At 44.1% G+C, this 18,702-nt stretch overlaps 1 protein-coding gene and 1 non-coding gene across 3 annotated transcripts; both read left to right on the top strand.

The window, feature by feature from the left end:
• The first annotated feature begins 844 nt into the window (after positions 1 to 844).
• On the top strand, positions 845 to 16,737 carry rps3 (ribosomal protein S3). Of its 2 annotated transcripts, none has more exons than XM_072460493.1 (7): positions 845 to 950; positions 2,368 to 2,498; positions 2,570 to 2,663; positions 3,528 to 3,622; positions 6,307 to 6,494; positions 6,841 to 7,044; positions 16,725 to 16,737. In XM_072460493.1, exons 1-6 carry the CDS (start codon positions 921 to 923, stop codon positions 7,035 to 7,037), a joined length of 735 nt encoding a protein of 244 aa, XP_072316594.1. In that variant the 5' UTR covers positions 845 to 920; the 3' UTR covers positions 7,038 to 7,044; positions 16,725 to 16,737. The 2 variants fall into 2 exon arrangements, with proteins under 2 accessions (XP_072316594.1, XP_072316602.1); XM_072460501.1 differs by lacking the exon at positions 16,725 to 16,737 and adding an exon at positions 7,468 to 7,552 and having other exon boundaries at positions 6,841 to 7,055.
• On the top strand, positions 3,319 to 3,465 carry LOC140380667 (small nucleolar RNA SNORD15). Its single transcript, XR_011931187.1, has one exon. It is a non-coding gene; the product is annotated as a small nucleolar RNA SNORD15 (small nucleolar RNA).
• Positions 16,738 to 18,702: the final 1,965 nt, after the last annotated feature.

The following is an 18,702-nucleotide window of genomic DNA, read 5'->3' as shown; positions in this document are numbered from 1 at the left end:
TCAGATGACTCGGAATCGGATCAGGGCCAAAAAAAACTGATCGGGACATCCCTAATTAAATTATCGGTGTGGGATTGCCTTTAAGCCTTGGAAAAAGAGCAACTGTACAAACAAAAGCAACACACTTCTAAAATGATCCATGTTGTCCACTGTCAGGCATAAACAGGAGGCGCATTTCATGAATTGTTGCAGACATTTGGGAACTTTGGGAATATGCGTTTTATCAGACACCCGCACAACTGTACACCTTTAAAAGCAATGCAGGTTAACTTCACAGGGGTGAAACGCACCCAAAAGTGACAGAAAATTAGCGTTTGTTGTTCAGCAGTGACCTTACGTGAGTCAGGTAAAGTTAGCGCCATATTCACAGATTCGGACTTCCGAGGTCAATAGCTCCTAAACGCAGAAGTCTTTACAGATACACATGCCAAAATACTTATATTTATCTAGCCAAGCGACTACAACCTAAAAACACAGTTTCGAAAGTGCACAGCACAACTTTTACCAGAAAAAGATGGCAAAAATAATGTTAGCTTATCGCAGGAGTACAGAAACTTACCGTGTAGTGTAGATCCATGGTTGTAGCCCTGAATGAGTGACGAGAACGTTTCATCCAAAACATGGCGCGCTACAGTGCCGCTGCTGGCCAGGCGGTGTTAATTACCACCCATCCACTGTAGTTTCTCTTTAGACTTTATTCTTCAGACTTGATTCTTCTTTGGACTTCATTCTTTGGACTTCAGCTCTACCATAGGAAATTAATTGGTGTGTTTGTATGTATATATTGCCGATTTATAACAAATAAATACATCAAAGTAACAAAAAAGCTATGTTTTACGTCACCGGATGCTTCGGGTTTTTTGTATAAATTCATTTCCGCATCCGGCACACATCCTTTCCTGTCCGCGGCCCCAGCGAAGATGGCGGTGCAGATTTCGAAGAAGAGGAAGGTTAGCTATATTCCATTAATCTTCTGCCTCCGAGCCCCGATGTGACAAAAATAACTCCTGGGTTCATGTGTGGCGTGTGTCTGCGGTATGCTGGAGTGTCCCCGGGGCAGGATGTCTCTGTTCCGGGTAGGATTCACATGGATCCTCGGGAATCGGTAGCTCATGGTTCAGCGCTTCGTCCGGTCCGAGTGCCGTGGTCTACGGCGTGCCCAATGAGCCCCTCTACGATTAATCTTTACATTGGATGTTTACCACTAATTTTGTTGAGCCATTCGACATGGCAAATCGCAGCCGTCTACACTACGTCAAGCCGTTTATATGGCGCGGTTTTGGCGCCGTGTTCGGAGTTGAAAAACTGCACAAAACTCTTGTCAGTTCTATCATGTTAAACGAGCAGCCACAGTCAGTACTGCAGGTGCCCACACCTCGCTGTGTTGCACAAAGCATGAAACCTGCAGAAGTAAAAAGGACTCTGAAAAATAAAACGAATATGCCTAAACGGGGGTTCAACGCAATTAATGTTGGTCCGCACCCTATTTGAAACTTATTCTGCAGTCAGACATTGGTTAATAGACCTTATAGGCGTATTTGCCCTCATTTAACCTGGTTTGGAGATGACCTGTAAACAACCAAATTGAGAGAAAGCTTTTTTAAAATGTACTTAATATTTCTCTATTGGCGGTGAACACATAGAAATTATGAACATTATATTATTCTGCATCCCTAAAATAAGCCCATAGCTACAATTTGACATCTATGTTCATTAAAAGGCACTGTCATTAGTCACATTTGTGCGGATGCATTACTCTGATCTGTCAAAGCTTCACTGTCATGCTATTGCTTTTTTTACACTGCAGTTAGACCTGACCTGTAGCTCTTGATCTGTACAGGTTGTGCACTACAGATATTTTCCTTTGTCGTCAGAAGTTTTTGATTAGTTGGCTCCACATTAGTGTCACTAAAGTCCTCTCCCATGTTTTTTTCCAAAGCCACTTTCCTTGTGCCCCTCTGCTGGAGTCAAGTCTGTATAGTTTTTGTAGTCAAGTCCAAGTGGCAGCTTAGTACGCTGTGCAGTGCGCGGGAGGGGCAGCTACTGCAAATGTTTGTATCTAGTAGTAAAACACTTGCATTTCTGACCCCTGTTGTAAACTACATTTAAGCGCAGGTATCTGTATTATCTACTGTTTTGTACTGACTACTCATTTCAGCAGGTCTCCAACTTTTAATTTAAAAATGTCTCTGGCATGTTTGTGGTGACATTCTGCCAGTCTTTGTTTTTAAAGCCCTAGTATGTAACATTTACCCCCAAAAGACAAAATTTATGGCATTTTACCAAGTCCTTACTGTGAGTAGGCTTTGAGTACTTGTATCTCTGGTTTGGAGTTTGTCTCTGATTGTTGTATGGCTGTGTGTGCAGTTCGTGTCTGACGGTATCTTCAAGGCTGAGCTGAACGAGTTCTTGACCCGGGAGCTCGCTGAGGATGGCTACTCTGGGGTCGAAGTGCGGGTGACTCCAACCAGAACAGAGATCATCATCCTAGCCACCAGGTTTGTCACTTGTCTTCACCTAGGGATCTAATATGCGAGGTATTATTGACTGAGAATCCTCTTTACCACAGGACCCAGAATGTTCTTGGGGAGAAAGGGCGCAGAATCAGGGAGCTGACCGCTGTGGTTCAAAAGAGGTTTGGCTTCCCAGAGGGCAGTGTGGAGGTGAGGCTGCTGATTTACTTTTTTGTTCTGTTCTGTGAACATCTGTTCTGTGAACATTCAGGAGTTTTCATCTAATTGAACTGAACCACAGTTGAGCAGTTGCTGGTTATGCCAGTTTGCCTGACCAGCAGCTTCTCACCAGGGTTGACAAATTTTCAGAGCAACACTTGAACATGTGGTATTGCCAAGAACCCTTCGATAAAATAAGCGTCCAGAATACAGGGTTGGCAATTGATTTCTTGTTGGATAACAAAGTCGCATATCATGGCCAAAATTCCCATAAATATCAGGACACAATTAATGACTAATTATATATTAATATTAATGATAGATTGAGCACCTCATGTATGTAAAGGCGTTTTAAAATGGGAACCAGTCATGTGCGCTGGAGATGGTGTGTTAATTCATTATTGCAAGCATTAATGAAGAAATTATGATTATTTTTAAACTTAGGAGTTTTATAATCAGCTTGATGAGTAGCTCAGCCATTTGTAATGCATTCATGTGATTTGAAAGTGTCACCATGCACTTGCCTGCCTCGAGATGTGCTTCGCAATGTATATTGATATTTTGAGCGCAGCCTTTGGAAAAATGCAAAACGAGACCCCAGTTGCATAAAAAATGTCTTAAAAGAAACTAGATTCCTGGCTCCTTGCCTCAGTGATGATTCGATGACGAGTCTGAAGGGGGTGCTCTGGCTGCCTGTGTGCTATTCTGAGCTGCGTTCTGTGGCTCAGTCTGGGTTCCAGGCAGCTTTTGAGACCTGTGCTCTGAAGACTATCGAGGCATTTGGCTGAGAGGCTATGTACTCTAGTTGCATCATGTTTGTCTCGGATCTCTTAATATGCTGGTCCTGTCTTGCAGCTGTACGCAGAGAAGGTGGCCACCCGAGGTCTGTGTGCTATCGCCCAGGCAGAGTCCCTACGCTACAAGCTGCTGGGAGGTCTGGCTGTCAGGAGGTGAGTCCCTTTTGCGGATGTGGAGAAGGGTTTTGTTAAAATGTGAATATTAAACAAGCTGTCCCTCTGATGATGACGACAAGATGACGAGTCGGAGAGGGCCCCGCTTCTATGTTTGGAGTCACGTTCTGTGGCTCCTCTCTGCAGAACGGGGCCCGGCACCTGAAGACCCTGAGGCATTTGTCTGAGGAGGGAATTAAAGAAGCATTGAGTTAAAGAGGCTATACCAGATTTTTTTTTTTTAAACTAGCCGTGGTCCCAATCTATACCTCACTTGTCTTATGCATTCTGAGCACTGGGCAGAGTTTGCCATCACCACAAAGCAAACATTAGAATGCCAAAATTGCATTTGCTTCACAGTAGAAAATGTACTCTTATTCCGCCCCGCCCATTTGTGTCCCTGCAATGGGTTGGCACTTCAACTGAGCAGGAACTCTGACAAGTCAACAATTCCCTGGGTGGCCTGAAAACATCTTTTTAATCTGGTGTATTAATAATTTTCTTCGTCGGCAGACCTATGTTAACTAATTGAACCAGGAGTTTTACGTCAAATGGCAATTAATGATATGTAGACCGCACACCATGGTCAGTCTTGCACCTAAAACTGCTTTTACAATATATTTGTACAAGCAAGATTAGGTAAATCCAAAGTGCCTGCGTTTCAAATCGGGTACCGTATTTTCTGGACTAAGTCGCTCCGGAGTACAAGGGCTGGGAATCACTGGGTACCTCAAAATACGATATCGCAATATGGCGATACTGCGATTATCAATGTATTGCCTATAATTTGCGATATATCATATGTTTAAAAAAATACTTTCATTTTGGTAACTTTATCTCCAATTTATTTGTTAAAACAAAATGATAAACCACTTGTATCCTATTGGTTAAAAAGGCTCTATTCGTGACTGTCATGCTGGCCCTTTAAGGGGTGGAGCCTAGACTACCAGTGCAGCAGTGAGGGAAAAAGAGTTTGGTGCGTCGGAGTTCGCTATCTGAGTTTATATAAGTTTACAGTTTATATTAGCAATTCGTTTGCGAGCCGCGCACACCCTCTGACAAAACAGATAAACGGCGACTCTAAGAGTTGTACACAAATATACGGCGAGCCCATTTGTGATTGATTTTTGCCCTTGCAGGAGAAGGTGGCAGCTTTGCCTGGAAGGGGGAATTTACGCCTGGCTGTATGGGGTTTGAGCCTTTCTCAAACGGCTGCGGGTGATGCCGCGAGAGGTGTGGTAGTGCATGTTGGTCGTGTTTCCTGTGTACCGAACTTTCGAAAAGCGATTCGAAATTTGCAATGCAAATTCGATTTGCATAGTCCTTTTTGAGCATTGGCACTTGTGCCGAACTAGAAGCCAAAGTGACTTTGGACTAAAATGTTGTTGGTGCAAACCCCAAAGTGTTTAAACAAAGGAATGGTTAAGAGCCATTTATAGTGGCTTTTTACAACGTTAAAAAATCTATCGCGGGAGTCGATATTTTATCCCACCCCTGCCGGAATACAAGTCTCACCAGCTGAAAAATGCATAATTGAGAAAGGGGGGGAAACGCGCATTTGGGGGGGAAATGTGTTTATAAAATAAAAGACCAAGAATGGAAATTTCATCTTACAAAGCATTTTAAAGTAAAAACAGATGAGCGAACATGACTCGTAGACCCAACATACCAGACATGACAGTTTAACGTATTTAGTTATTCAGATTACTATAGCATAAAGATTTGGTAAACTAAAGAATAAGTGTTGCCCCAAATCACTAAATCCAAACAATTCCAGAGGAAGACAAAGTGCCGTTTCCTCTTCTACGTCGCTTAAAGCGCCCTCTTGCAGTTATGAAAATCATGTGAAATGTGGTTGCCAATGTGAAAATAAACAAAATTGCATGATTTAATATCACTAAAGTTGCACCCCCGGCCAAACTATGGGGAAAAGGGTGCAAATTGTATTCTCTAATGGCCATACATGGTTGAGTGCAGCATTTTTTAATGTAAAGATTTCCCAAAATTTTTAATCTGGTTCAGTGCATTTTCAGTGTTGTATAGTAATGAAGTAAATTGTTATCAATAAAAGTATGGCTATTGTTTGGTCAATGGCAGGGTAAATGGCTGCGACTTCCCTAAGTCAATGATCATCTGGGTGTTGAGTGCCAGGTTGTTACTACTGCGTCAGGACACCAGCTGCTCAATGGACAGCCGTACCTTTCTTTTTTCAGGGTGCTTGTGATGCCATGTGAAACAACCATGGAAATATGACCTGCTGTATTCTTGATCCAAGAGTGTCTTAATACGTGCGCCCTGCATGGATAAACGCTAAGCAGCAGCAGCAGCCCCCTTTTTTTTTTTTTTTTTTCTAAACTTGTTCATATTTCAAGACAATTCATTGACAAGAGGCCCAACTTGATTGTCCTCGAAGAGATGAGGGCAACAGGACCGAATTAGTCTTTAGAACCAAAGCTCATAACGTCTTAGTATCAGCCCTTTTCAATTTGATGGCCTGTTTTTTTTTTTTTTTTTTTTTTTTTTTTTTCCCCCCATGACTAGAGTAGCGGAAATGGGCAAAAACATCTTCACCTTGGCAGCAATCAAATGAGTCATGTGACTTGGTAGAATATTTAAAAGTGGTGGGGATTTAATGGAGCCTTCTAGTTTATTTTGTGTTCTGATAAATGTGGCGTTGTGTGCAGGGCATGTTACGGCGTGCTCCGGTTCATCATGGAGAGCGGGGCTAAGGGCTGTGAGGTGGTGGTGTCCGGAAAACTCCGAGGTCAGAGGGCGAAGTCCATGAAGTTTGTGGATGGCCTGATGATACACAGCGGTGATCCAGTTAACTACTATGTGGACACGGCCGTGCGCCACGTCTTACTGCGGCAAGGTATGAACAGTTTTCTAAAATGTGTACATACTGGGCGATCACAGAAAAACGGATGGGGACTAGACACCTTTTTATGATTGTGACTTGGTTCTGTCATAGGGAGCTGCGATATTGCAAAAAGATTTTTAATTTCATTTGTCTGTAGTTGTGTGTAAATTCATGAATGCATGTCTAGAAATTATCACGTGGTTTGAGCAGATCAAAAATATTATGTGCAAACATCTAGTCACCCTTTCGCAACAGTTCTGACCGGTTTTATTTTTCTGTGCATTAGTCGGTCAGTGTCAGATCTGTGTACAACTGGATTTTTGTCATCTCAAAACACTGAGCTTCTTGTGCCTATCAGGTGTCCTGGGCATCAAGGTGAAGATCATGCTGCCATGGGACCCCAGTGGAAAAATTGGCCCCAAAAAGCCCCTGCCTGACCATGTCAGCATTGTAGAGCCTAAAGAGGAGATGCTACCCACCACGCCAATATCTGAACAGAAGGGAGCCAAGCCCGAGGTGCCAGTCATGCCCCAGGCCCCGGTCCCCACTGCATAAAAGATGTGTGGCCAGAGGGTACGTGCAGAGAACTCATGGGCTGGATTGGCGCCTTGTGTAAATCGGTCTTACAATTTGTTTTGTGAATCACTGAAGACCTTAGCTGTGGAGATTTGGCAAATATAAGTAAATTGTCTAAAGCATGCATGCTCCTGCCTCAAAGGGCCCTCTGGTGATGATTCGATGACGAGTCTGAGGGGCCCCTGCCTGTGTGTTTGGAGTCACGTTCTGTGCTTCCTCTCTGCAGTGTGGGGCCAGGCACCTGAAGACCTCTGAGGCATTTGTCTGAAGAGGGCTGAGAAAGGCACTAATTTTCTAGTCAAACATGACTTGCGCATTTCTAAATCAAGATTTTAAAATGCCCTTTTTGAAACATTTATACAATCAATCCATTTCTAGTAACCTTTACATTTTTCTGAATTTGTTTCAGGTTGCTGGCTTTGTCACATGGATCCTGGAGCTACCCTTTGTGTATGAAAATAAAAATCTAGAATTGTCTGCATTTTCTATCTTTACTAAGTGGTAATGGTTCACTCGGGTTGTAGCAATAATTTGGTAAATTAACTTTATTAATGCCAGGGGTTTCGGTGTAGTTAGTGGTGGTTCTGTCAAAAAGCTAATACAATCACCGAAATTGTCAGAAGACTAAAACTAAACTGAGCTAAATGTATGACAGTCGCCATGTTTCTGAAACTTATTATATTGCGCCGTCTGGTGGTTGAAAGATGTACTGCTTACGCACTTAAAATCAACTCTGCTCTATTAAATGCTAACTCTGAATTTGAATGTACTCTCACAAAGTTCTCTGCATAAGAACTTGGTGATAAGGCAACTCAATTTTACAAATTGCCGCAAAATTATTTTGTATAATGCTGAAATGACTGAAAGTAACTCTGGAAAGTGAAAGTAAGTCACAATTTTTTGTTCAGGGAAGTATACTTTAAATAAACCTTAAGTAACTGTTAATTCACTTGCGTACAGCTAGTCCCAACCCACTGTAATGCAATGCCTTTTGTTGAAGGATGACAAAACAAACTGTTAAAATAATTTTGAATATTTATGAAGCATCTAAACTGAAATGAAAAGATTATGTGTTGTAGCATCAAAAACATGACTGAAATGGGTTTTCAAATTGAAGACCACAGTATCTAAGTCCTTTGTCCAAACTTTATATCCTTGTATTTTTTTTTTTTTTCTTATGCTTCGATCGCTGTGTGTGAATTAAGACAGCGCGTGAGCTCTAAAAAAGCACACAAACAAATATAAATATAGCAGCATTTCAGATAACTAATTACATTTAAATCGCTTTAGATTCACATTCATATGTAGCAATGTCGCCTATATATGCTTCACGTTTGTATAGAGTTGAGGCTTTGATTCAAGCTCTTTGTGAGCTCCCAACTGTCTTTTCAGACTGGAACTGGAAAATGTTTCCCTCCCAAAGAGCAGTACAACAAGGTCACCTATGTATACAGAGTTCACGTTTATATCGGAGCCAGGCATAAGACACCCTTAAAAACATGTAATGATCATCTATAGGTGTTATGAAAAAAAATTAAGGAAAGCGGGGGAAACTGTCTAAGCAATAATATTACGGCATTAAATGATCATTTCGGGAGTTTAGATGATTATTAATAAGGCTAGGCCAACAATGTATTACCTCATATTGCTCAGTCTGAAAAATGTATGAATGTTTTTCTTCTTTGGGTAAAGTATTATTTTGGTTTTGGATCGAGCATCAAAATTAATACACCTATGGAGAATTAGATTTTGGATAAGAATGTTTGACATTTCCGTGTTTGTGTTCAGGCTATATGCTGTTATATATTCTGTTTGTGATTAGTCAGAACAAGTCTGGAGTTAGAAACAGCATATACACGTGTGTGTGTGTGTGTATATATATTATATATATATATATATATAATACTTTACCTGTTTCTTCTGTCTGTTGCTGTGCCATCTTCTGCTGCTTCATCAGATCTTTTTTTTTTAAATGCCTTATTTGGTCTGAAGCTTTTTTAGCCGGACAGGCTCTTGTTGGTCCATGGCATTTCAAGTTCACATGTAAAAAAACAAAACAAAAAACAATGGTTTCACAGAGAATACATTTCAGCAGACTATATTTTTCCATCCATCCATTTTCTTCCGCTTTATCCGGGTCGCGGGGGCAGCAGTCTAAGCAGGGACTCATAGACTTCCTGCTCCCCGGACACTTCTTCCAACTCCTCAGGGGGATCCCGAGGCATTCCCAGGCCAGCCGAGAGACATAGTCTCTCCAGCAGGTCCAAACAGCAGGGATGAGATCCTGCGGTCCCCAAACCGGACACCCTCCGACCCTTGACTGTGCCTAGAAATTCTGTCCATAAAAACTATGAACAGAACTGGTGACAAAGGGCAGCCCTGGCGGAGTCCAACATGCACTGGGAACAGGTCTGACTTACTGCCGGCAATGCGAACACAGCTCCTGTTCCGGTCATACTTTTATTTAAGATAAGATAAGATATTCCTTTATTGTCCACCAAGTCCTGCGCCAGTCCCCTGTGCTCCGCATAATCGTCCGTGATGAGTCCGATGATGTCGTCAGAGAACTTCTGCAGAATTTATCATCTATCTATATATCTGATTCTCAGGTAATATTATTAAATTATTTAGACTTGATGGGGGGTCCCGACCTTCTTGTCCAGCCCTTTATTTTTGGCAAGTAAAATAACCCTTATAAAATAAAATCTAATGTCAATAATGTATCGCAAGTAATAAGAAATGGTAACTTTGTTATTTCATTAAACTAAAATCAGAATGGCTTAAAAGATTTTGAATTAACATAGTAGAAAAAGCTTCAGTTGTAGTCATCTGGACTCAGTTTGAAAAATAGACGTTTCGACTCTCATCCAAGAGTCATTGTCAATAAAAGAATTTAGGTCGAGAACTCCGATATTAATACTGTTCTGTGGTAAGACCCGCCCATTGGGAGGAGCCTTCCTGAAGTAGAAAGAGTTGTTTGTTTCAACAGAAACTCCCCTTGGGAGTTTCTGTTGAAACAAACAACGTCTATTTTTCAAACTGAGTCCAGATGACTACAACTGAAGCTTTTTCTACTATGGAACACGCCTGGACGAATGAGGGATTACACCGACATTTTGAATTAACATTTACAATTAAAGCTGTTCAAAATTATTAAAAAATAAAAACACAGGGGACAAAAAGGAACTGGAGGACAAATTAAAATCGATTGTTGCACGGAAGGGCAAAGTTTCAAGAGTCTAAAAAATGTTGTGCCATACCAAACAGGAGGTCAACAACACACACAAAAAAAACAGTCTGGATATGAGGATGCCTATAACTGCCCGCAGTGGGAAACCCCACTACAAAAAATGTCTAAAATAACCAAATGTGTTGAATACTAAAATATACAACTCAAAGTATTACATCAAGCTTACATCACCATATATTTTAAATAAAATGGATAATAAATTATCAAAACTCTGCTGGCATGGTTACTGGGCAGAACGCACACTCATACATGTGTGATGCTCAGCAACGGAATCTTTTTGGAATGGTGGTAATTGACAAACTGTCAATTCATTCATTCATTGTCTACCGCTTGTTCCCGTTAGGGAACACGGGTGACTGGAGCCTATCCCAGTGACTTTGGGCCTTAGGCGGGGTACACCATGGACAGGGGCCAGCTTGTCGCACTACTTGCTATGTACATAGTCATTTTATAGCCTATTTTAATCAAGTAATCAGGCTTTAAGACTCCAGCATCATCTGCATATGAATTACATGCTTATTTTATGGAGTTGTGAAGCCTATAAGACACGCCGTACTGTTGCAAGTTTTGTGTTTGTAACTAGCATAGATATCCTACACAGCACACGTCTCAGATGTGGCGGCTATCTTGGAATGACTGACAAGATTCCAATTACACATGTACAAATCTAATATTAAAAAACCTGTAAAAACTTGATCAAATTAGGAACGTTCTTGGGGGAGCGCCACCTGAGTGCCATCTAATTTCATAAATATTTCACTAAGATTATGAAAGCAAAGGTGTTTTTTGTTTTACCATATGCGCCGGTTACAGCTGTTCACTCTCAACTCTCCCTCATCAGAGCTCCTGGGTTAGTGTTGCTCGAACTGTAATATTTAAATGTCAGTTTTCTGCCTCCTGCTTTCTTTGTGTTGAACCTGCCTATTTTGCCCATACTGTGCATGCCAAAATGCTGTCCTTTTGCTCAGTCCGTATTTTAATGCCTTTACAGCTCCGGTATTCGGACCTGTTTATGTCAGCTCTGCGCTGGTGGTCCGTTACGTTAAAGCGCACGGAAGCGCTATAGACTCTGCTGCCGCTACTTGGCGCTTGGTGTTCTTCATCCACCCGTTAACTATTTTACCCTGTGTGCCGGAACTCAAAGGAGATCTTTATAACTCAAACTTTGAATGGACTCTTGTAATACAAATGACCTCCTTTATAGTAATTCAGTGTTTTGTGTACTGAACTCAAATTATGTACGTATTATAATACGTATTTCTGGGTTATAGGGACCTAAGGTCTGACACCGTGGTGGTGAATTGCCCACCTTGGTTTGTTTCTACACCACGTGGCTAAGCCACAGCATCGAGGGTCTTATTGAGAGAAAGTGAGTTTGAGTGGGTGTGCGTGGTGCTGAGTGTTAGTATTGCCATTTAACTAAATAATGAATAATATTAAAATATATTTATTGATCTTAACTTAAGATCAATAAATACAGAGTATATACAAATGCAGTTTTTGCTATAAAACCTTTGAATGATAAATCCTTTGTAAATATATGGAACTGTCTCTGCCTCCTCAGTGAACCTCCTCTGCATGCCTTTGGCTAATTTTTCCAGGTTAAACTGGGGTGAGGTTGATGAACAACTTTAGTTAGTATTATTGGTCACAGTATTATCTGCTTTACTGCCACATGAACCAATCATTGTTTTTCAATAAGTGGGTAGAGGGTGGTGTTGTCTTTGTTAAACAATTATTCAGTGTCAATGGGCAATTAATTAATTACTCTGAATGTTACCTCATTACTGGAGAAGTTTTGTTTTATATATGGAAAAACACTCTGAACCTTGCCATGCAATTTCTTTATTACAATTAAGAAAAGATAAGTAACATAAAAAACTTCATCTCTGTTATTCAGTCAAAAGTAACCTCCAAACATTTACGGCAGCTGTTCATTCTGCCAGTCAAACTCTGACACAGTAACTCCCCTTTTCTGGTACTGTCTCAATACTGTTACCCAGTGGCGGGCCGTGGGTCTGGGGCTTGGGCCTTCAGTGAGGTCCCACACAGTACCACCCGAATTAATCCACCTCTTATTACCTTTAATTGTGATTGTGAGCGCTAACGTGAGATCCGACATCAGCTGCAGTTTACGTGAGATGTCTTTGTCCAAGATGCCCACAACGATCCGGTCGCGGATATGCTCCTCTCTGGCGGCTCCGAATTCGCAATGCTCCGAGAGCTCGTACAATGCTCGTATAAAGCTCTCCGCTCTCTCGCCGGGCCGCTGGACGCGCTGGTGAAAACACGCTCTCTCGTGTATCACGTTCCTCCGCGGAAAGAAGTATTCGTCAAACTTTGCCAGTAAAATCCTTATGTCATCACGGTCCTCGTCTGCAGCGAACGTGAATGACTTATAAATGTTCTCTGCTTCAGCGCCCATGGCATAGATCAGGCAGCTCACCTGCACTGGTCCCTCTTCTTTATTGAGTTTTGTGGCGATCCTGTATCGCTCAAACCGCTGTTTCCAGTCCGGCCATTCTGTCGGCTTGTCGAAGGGAAAGTTCACGGGTGGATTAAATTTTGCCATTGCGCTTCAAAGTCTCTTTTTTACGACGATCGTCCTGTCCAGGTCACTCCTGACACCATGTAAAATGACGAGCGGTAGTTTAGATGCAAACGTGTTTATTTCCAGACACAGGCAGCACGAGGTAATCCTTATCACACACAGGTTTGATTACAGATCTCATGCAGGTGGTCACACTCCCATATATAGTGTTTGCCGTCGAGCATCCGGGTCAAGTGTCAACACATAACATGTACACATATGACACATTACATTACATTATGATGCCATGGCTCACTATACATTTAGACAGAAACGCAGTTTAACCAGGCCTTGCGTCACCTTGCGCTACGCCTGCTAGCTGGCGTAAAATGGCCAACTCGAAAGCTGATTGGTTGACCCTAAATTTTCATTTCCATTCACTTTAAGCGACAAGTGCACTGTGATCGCTGAATATGATTGGATAAAAGATATAACATAAAAAACAGCCCTCCAAATCTCAACGTGGGGCTGGAAGCAGTGCAACCAAGAGGAAAGCGATGAAATGAAGAGTATAACTCTTATTCTGGGGAATAATTTAATAAATATTTGTGGGAAAATATATATATTTTTAAATTATATTCTGATTATGTTTAGGCCAGCAGAGAAGGCCTTGCTGGCCCGGTTAGAACTAGATTAGACACCGGCTGGCTCACAGAAGTCAGAATTGGCTCAGTACCAGTGCAGTGGCCACTGGGGCCGTTTGCGACATGCTGCGGCTTGCCATACCCTATCCAGATAATATAATAGATCAAGCACACACAGCAGCACAGAGCAGTGCAGTGGAGGCACGGCCGCTGCACTGCTCTGTGATTGTGGAACGTGTAGTTCTGGCAATAAATCTATCGCAGTGGTTCTTAACCTGGGTTCGATCGAACCCCAGGGCTTCGGTGAGTCAATCTCAGGGGTTCGGCGGAGGTCAAGACACACATCTTGATGACACGCCCCGCTTGGCCTATCTGTGCTGCAGGGAATTTGGTGCGCTCACTAGTTGACTTGTGACTGTCACGATGTAGGGCCTGAAATTTCTTTCTTACTATTTTAGACCTCTCCTTGAACCGACACCTTAACGTGGTGGAGGGGTTTGAGTGCCCGAATGATCCCAGGAGCTATGTTGTCGGGGGCTTAAAGCCCCTGGTTGGGTCTCCCAAGGCAAACAGGTCCTAGGTGACGGGTCAGACACAGATCGGGTTCAGAAGCCCCCTATAATGAATAAAAGAACAAGGCCATTTACGTCGCCCGGATCGGCGTCACCGGGGCCCCATACTGGAACAAGGCCTGGGATGGGTGCTCGATGGCGAGTGCCTGGTGGCCAGGTCTTACCCCACGGGGCCCAGCCGGGCACAGCCCAAAAGAGCGATGTGGGGCCGCCCTCCCGTGGACCCACCACCCGCAGGAGGATCCATAAGGGGCCGGTGCAAAGAGATCTGGGCGGCAGTCGACGGCAGGGGCCTCTGCGACCAGATCTCCAGACACAGAGACTAACTCTGGGGAAATGGAATGTCACCTCGCTGGGGGGGAAAGAGCCTGAGCTTGTGCGGGAGGTTGAGCAATAACGGCTAGATATAGTCGGCCTCACCTCCACGCACAGTTTGGGCCCTGGAACCCATCTCCTCGAGAGGGGCTGGACGCTCCACTTCTCTGGTGTTTCCCACGGGGAGAGGCGGCGGGCTGGTGTGGGCTTGCTTATAGCCCCTCAGCTCAGCCGCCACGTGTTGGAGTTCACCCCGGTGGACGAGAGGGTCGCGTCCCTTCGCCTTCGGGTGGGGGACAGGTCTCTCACTGTTGTGGCGGCCTACGGGCTGAACAGTAGTGCAGAGTACCCGGCCTTCTTGGAGTCCTTGGGAGGAGTACTGGACAGTGCACCGACCGGGTACTCCGTTGTTCTACTGGGGGACATCAACGCCCACGTGGGCAATGACAGTGACACCTGGAGAGGGGTGATCGGGAAGAACGGCTTCCCCAATCTGAACCCGAGCGGTGTTCAATTATTGGACTTCTGTGCTAGCCACGGATTGTCCATAACGAACACCATGTTCAAGCACAAGGGTGTCCATCAGTGCACATGGCACCAGGACACCCTAGGCCGGAGGTCAATGATCGACTTTGTTGTGTCATCGGACCACCGGCCGCGTGTCTTGGACACTCGGGTGAATAAAGGGGCAGAGTTGTCAACCGATCACCACCTGGTGGTGAGTTGGATCCGCTGGCGGAGGAGGAAGCCGGACAGACTTGGCAGACCCAAGCGCATAGTGAGGGTCTGTTGGGAACGTCTTGCGGAGCCCTCTGTCAGTAGGGTATTCAACTCGCACCTCCGGGAGAGCTTCTCCCATATCCCGGGGGAGGATGGGGACATTGAGTCCGAGTGGACCATGTTCTCCGCCTCCATTGTTGATGGGGCTGCTCGGAGCTGTGGTCGCAAGGTCTCCGGTGCCTGTCGTGGCGGCAACTCCCGAACCCGGTGGTGAACACTGGAAGTAAGGGATGCCTAGGGAGGCCTATCAGGCCACTCTGGCTTGGGGTGGTGGTCAGTCTGTTCAAGAAGGGGGTCCGGAGGGTGTGTTCCAACTACAGAGGGATCACACTCCTCAGCCTCCCCGGTAAAGTCTATTCCAAGGTACTGGAGAGGAGAATCCGACCGATAGTCAAACCTCGGATTCAGGAGGAGCAAAGTGGTTTTCGTCCCGGTCGTGGAACACTGGACCAGCTCAATACTCTCCATCGGGTTCTCGAGGGTTCATGGGAGTTTGCCCAACCAGTCCACATGTGCTTTGTGGATCTGGAGAAGGCTTTCGACCGTGTCCCTCGGGGTGTCCTTTGGAGGGTGCTCCGGGAGTATGGGGTCCGGGTCCCTTTGCTCAGGGCTGTCCGGTCCCTATATGACCGGAGCAGGAGCTGTGTTCGCATTGCTGGCAGTAAGTCAGACCTGTTCCCAGTGCATGTTGGACTCCGCCAGGGCTGCCCTTTGTCACCGGTTCTGTTCATAGTTTTTATGGACAGAATTTCTAGGCGCAGTCAGGGGTCGGAGGGTGTCTGGTTTGGGGACCACAGGATCTCATCACTGCTGTTCGCAGACAATGTTGTCCTGATGGCTCCATCAAACCCGGACCTGCAACATGCACTGGGACGGTTTGCAGCCGAGTGTGAAGCGGCTGGGATGAGAATCAGCACCTCCAAATCCGAGGCCATGGTTCTCGACCAGAAAAGGGTGGCTTGCCCTCTCCAGGTGGGTAGGGTGTCCTTGCCCCAAGTGGAGGAGTTCAAGTATCTCGGGGTCTTGTTCACGAGTGAGGGAAGGATGGAGCGTGAGATTGACAGGCGGATCGGTGCAGCGGCTGCAGCGATGCAGTCACTGCATCGGACTGTTGTGGTGAAGAAGGAGCTGAGTCGAAAGAGAAAGCTCTCGATTTACCGGTCGGTCTACGTTCCTACCCTCACCTCAATCAAAATTGATTTAAACAGCCTCAGTGGCAGCACCAGGTTTAAAGTCCAGGGGCAACGGCCTCTGCAGCATCCGCTCCTCACATCACATGAGGACAGGGAGCAGGACGCAATCAGGACATCTCGACTTTTCCGCCAAGGCATCTAACCACATCATCCCACATCCTTCCTTAGGATCGTCCGAGGAGGAGTCGCGTTTACTGACCAACGCTCCCCCTCGGACATCCAATCCCGTGGGAGGGTCGGGGAGGCAGTGCTGGACATGAGACCTCTACCAACATTGCACAATCAAATTATTCTGTATAAAACTGTATCCCGGACTCTTGTGTGAGGTCTTATGGCCTGCGGCGTGTAAGACCCACGTAGGTTCTGTGGGCAAGCAGTAGAGCCAGGATCCAGAATCTGTATTAGACTCTGTTGTTAAAATAAATTATTATTGATTAATCCTGGACTGCTTGGACTCCTTGTCATCTCTCCTCCAATGCTGAACACGCTAAGGGGAAAAGAGGTTATAAAACCCCATTACTAAGATAAGATAAGATAAGATAATCCTTTATTGTCCCACCTGGGTGAAATTTCATTGGCGCAACGCAGGAAGATACAGAGGCAGATACAGAAGAAAAGAACAGATCACTTATAGGAAGTCTGAAAAACACTTTCAGTAGAAGATCTCCTATAAACAAAAACTCCCATAGACAAATAAATAAATACATAAATACCATTGCATGTGATCACGACAGTAATTGCACATGAATATGTGTCACGACGGCACATAGATTGCACATGAATTTCACAGTAATTGCACATGAATCACAACAGTAATTGCACATGCACATACTACTATACTATAAAATAAGATCTTTGCGAGCAATCCTTTTCGAGGATGCTGGACATAAAAATTAAGAAAAGGAACAGGCTTTGTTGTGAAAATTACATGAGAGTGGCACTTGCCAAGGTGAAAGCGTTTCTGAACTGGTCTCTGAAAAGCAACAGCAGAAGTCACACAAATTTGCAGTAAATATTCATTATTGTGTTTTTGTGTGAAAATGTTGTTCTTTGAACACAGTGATGTTGATGCACGTTTCATTTTGTGCACCAGTAAAATATATACTAATGTTTTGAATTTGAAAAAATCATATTTTATTTTTCCAATTAAGAAGGGTTCGGTGAATGCGTTTATGAAACTGCTGGGGTTCAGTAAGGTTAAGAACCACTGATCTATCGGATCTTATTAGATATAAATTAGAAATGGTCGGCGGGCTGGATTAAAATGTCTGGGGGGCCGGATTCGGTTTTGACACCTTTTTTTTTAAATATTTCTACATTCCAACGGACAGTGTTGTGCCTGAATAATTCATGGTTCATAATTTTGGTGAAAGTGAACTGAACGCACTGCATTACTTGCCTGACCAGCCATTCCCAACACGTTTTGACAGACTACTTTACAAAACCTGAGGGTCTGGGATCCAACCCAGTCGCGCCAATTTCAAAAGGGAGTGATTGACAGGCGGATTAACCAATCAGACAAACGCATTGTCCATTCGTGTCCAAACAAACATGATGGATTACGAGGAAAGGATAAAAAATAACAGACAAAAAACTTTGCCGACTTCTGCTGAGTCAACAAGCGACACACTAAACTCTGTAAATCTGAAGTAGATTAAGTTATATATTTTGTCCAGAATGTTCTGAAAATATTTGAGAGATGTCTTCCGCATTTGAGAGACACGTGACACAAAGTCATCCGCATTTGAGAGACAAGTGACACAAAGTCTTCCGCATTTGAGAGACACGTGACACAAATTAGCGGCGGTGATTGGACCGGTAAATGCTGGAAAGTGTTTTTTGACGCCCCCCAATGGTCCGATTCCGGACCGAGACGCATTCGAACAGAATGTGGGCGGGGCTGGCGTGTCAGGCAACTGTATTACTGCCGACAAACGATACTGTGAACGCGTTCATTCTGGTGTCCGTGAACGGCACGTTCATTGTTTTTAATTTTTTGTTCAATAAGCTCGATTTCTAGAGACTTCCAGGCGAAAAACACACCGTTATGTTGCCCAATCAGAGCCTATGCCTGGCAAGTATGAGAGCTCCGAAGTTGTAGAGGCCGATAACACTATTGCAGACAGATAGAGATTTCACGCGTCGCACCACGCTGCGCATGCGCATGAAAACAAAAAGCAGCAAGGAGTCGCCCTACGACCAGTTTTATGATAAGGTCGGTGAGAATGGGAACAATCTAACATTTCTGTGCAAACTTTGCCTCTGGGGAAGGCTGTCTTCAATGTAAATGTAAATACTGGTTGGATAAGGATTCAAAATTGGATATGAAGATGAAATCTGACACATAGTTTCAGCATTAA

Source organism: Eucyclogobius newberryi, unplaced genomic scaffold (assembly GCF_026437365.1).
Source record: "Eucyclogobius newberryi isolate DKJ021-1_F unplaced genomic scaffold, fEucNew1.0.hap1 SCAF_10, whole genome shotgun sequence".
NCBI lineage: Eukaryota > Metazoa > Chordata > Actinopteri > Gobiiformes > Gobiidae > Eucyclogobius > Eucyclogobius newberryi.
Note: the sequence above shows the minus strand (reverse complement) of the source record. Positions and strands in the feature narration are given on the sequence as shown.

Bases quoted from the DNA above. Each gene is read 5' to 3' on its own strand.
- rps3 (XM_072460493.1), top strand. From the start codon at position 921: ATGGCGGTGCAGATTTCGAAGAAGAGGAAG. The intron at 2,499-2,569 runs GTTTGTCACTTG...TCTTTACCACAG, and splicing joins ATCATCATCCTAGCCACCAG to GACCCAGAATGTTCTTGGGG. The intron at 6,495-6,840 runs GTATGAACAGTT...TGTGCCTATCAG, and splicing joins CCACGTCTTACTGCGGCAAG to GTGTCCTGGGCATCAAGGTG.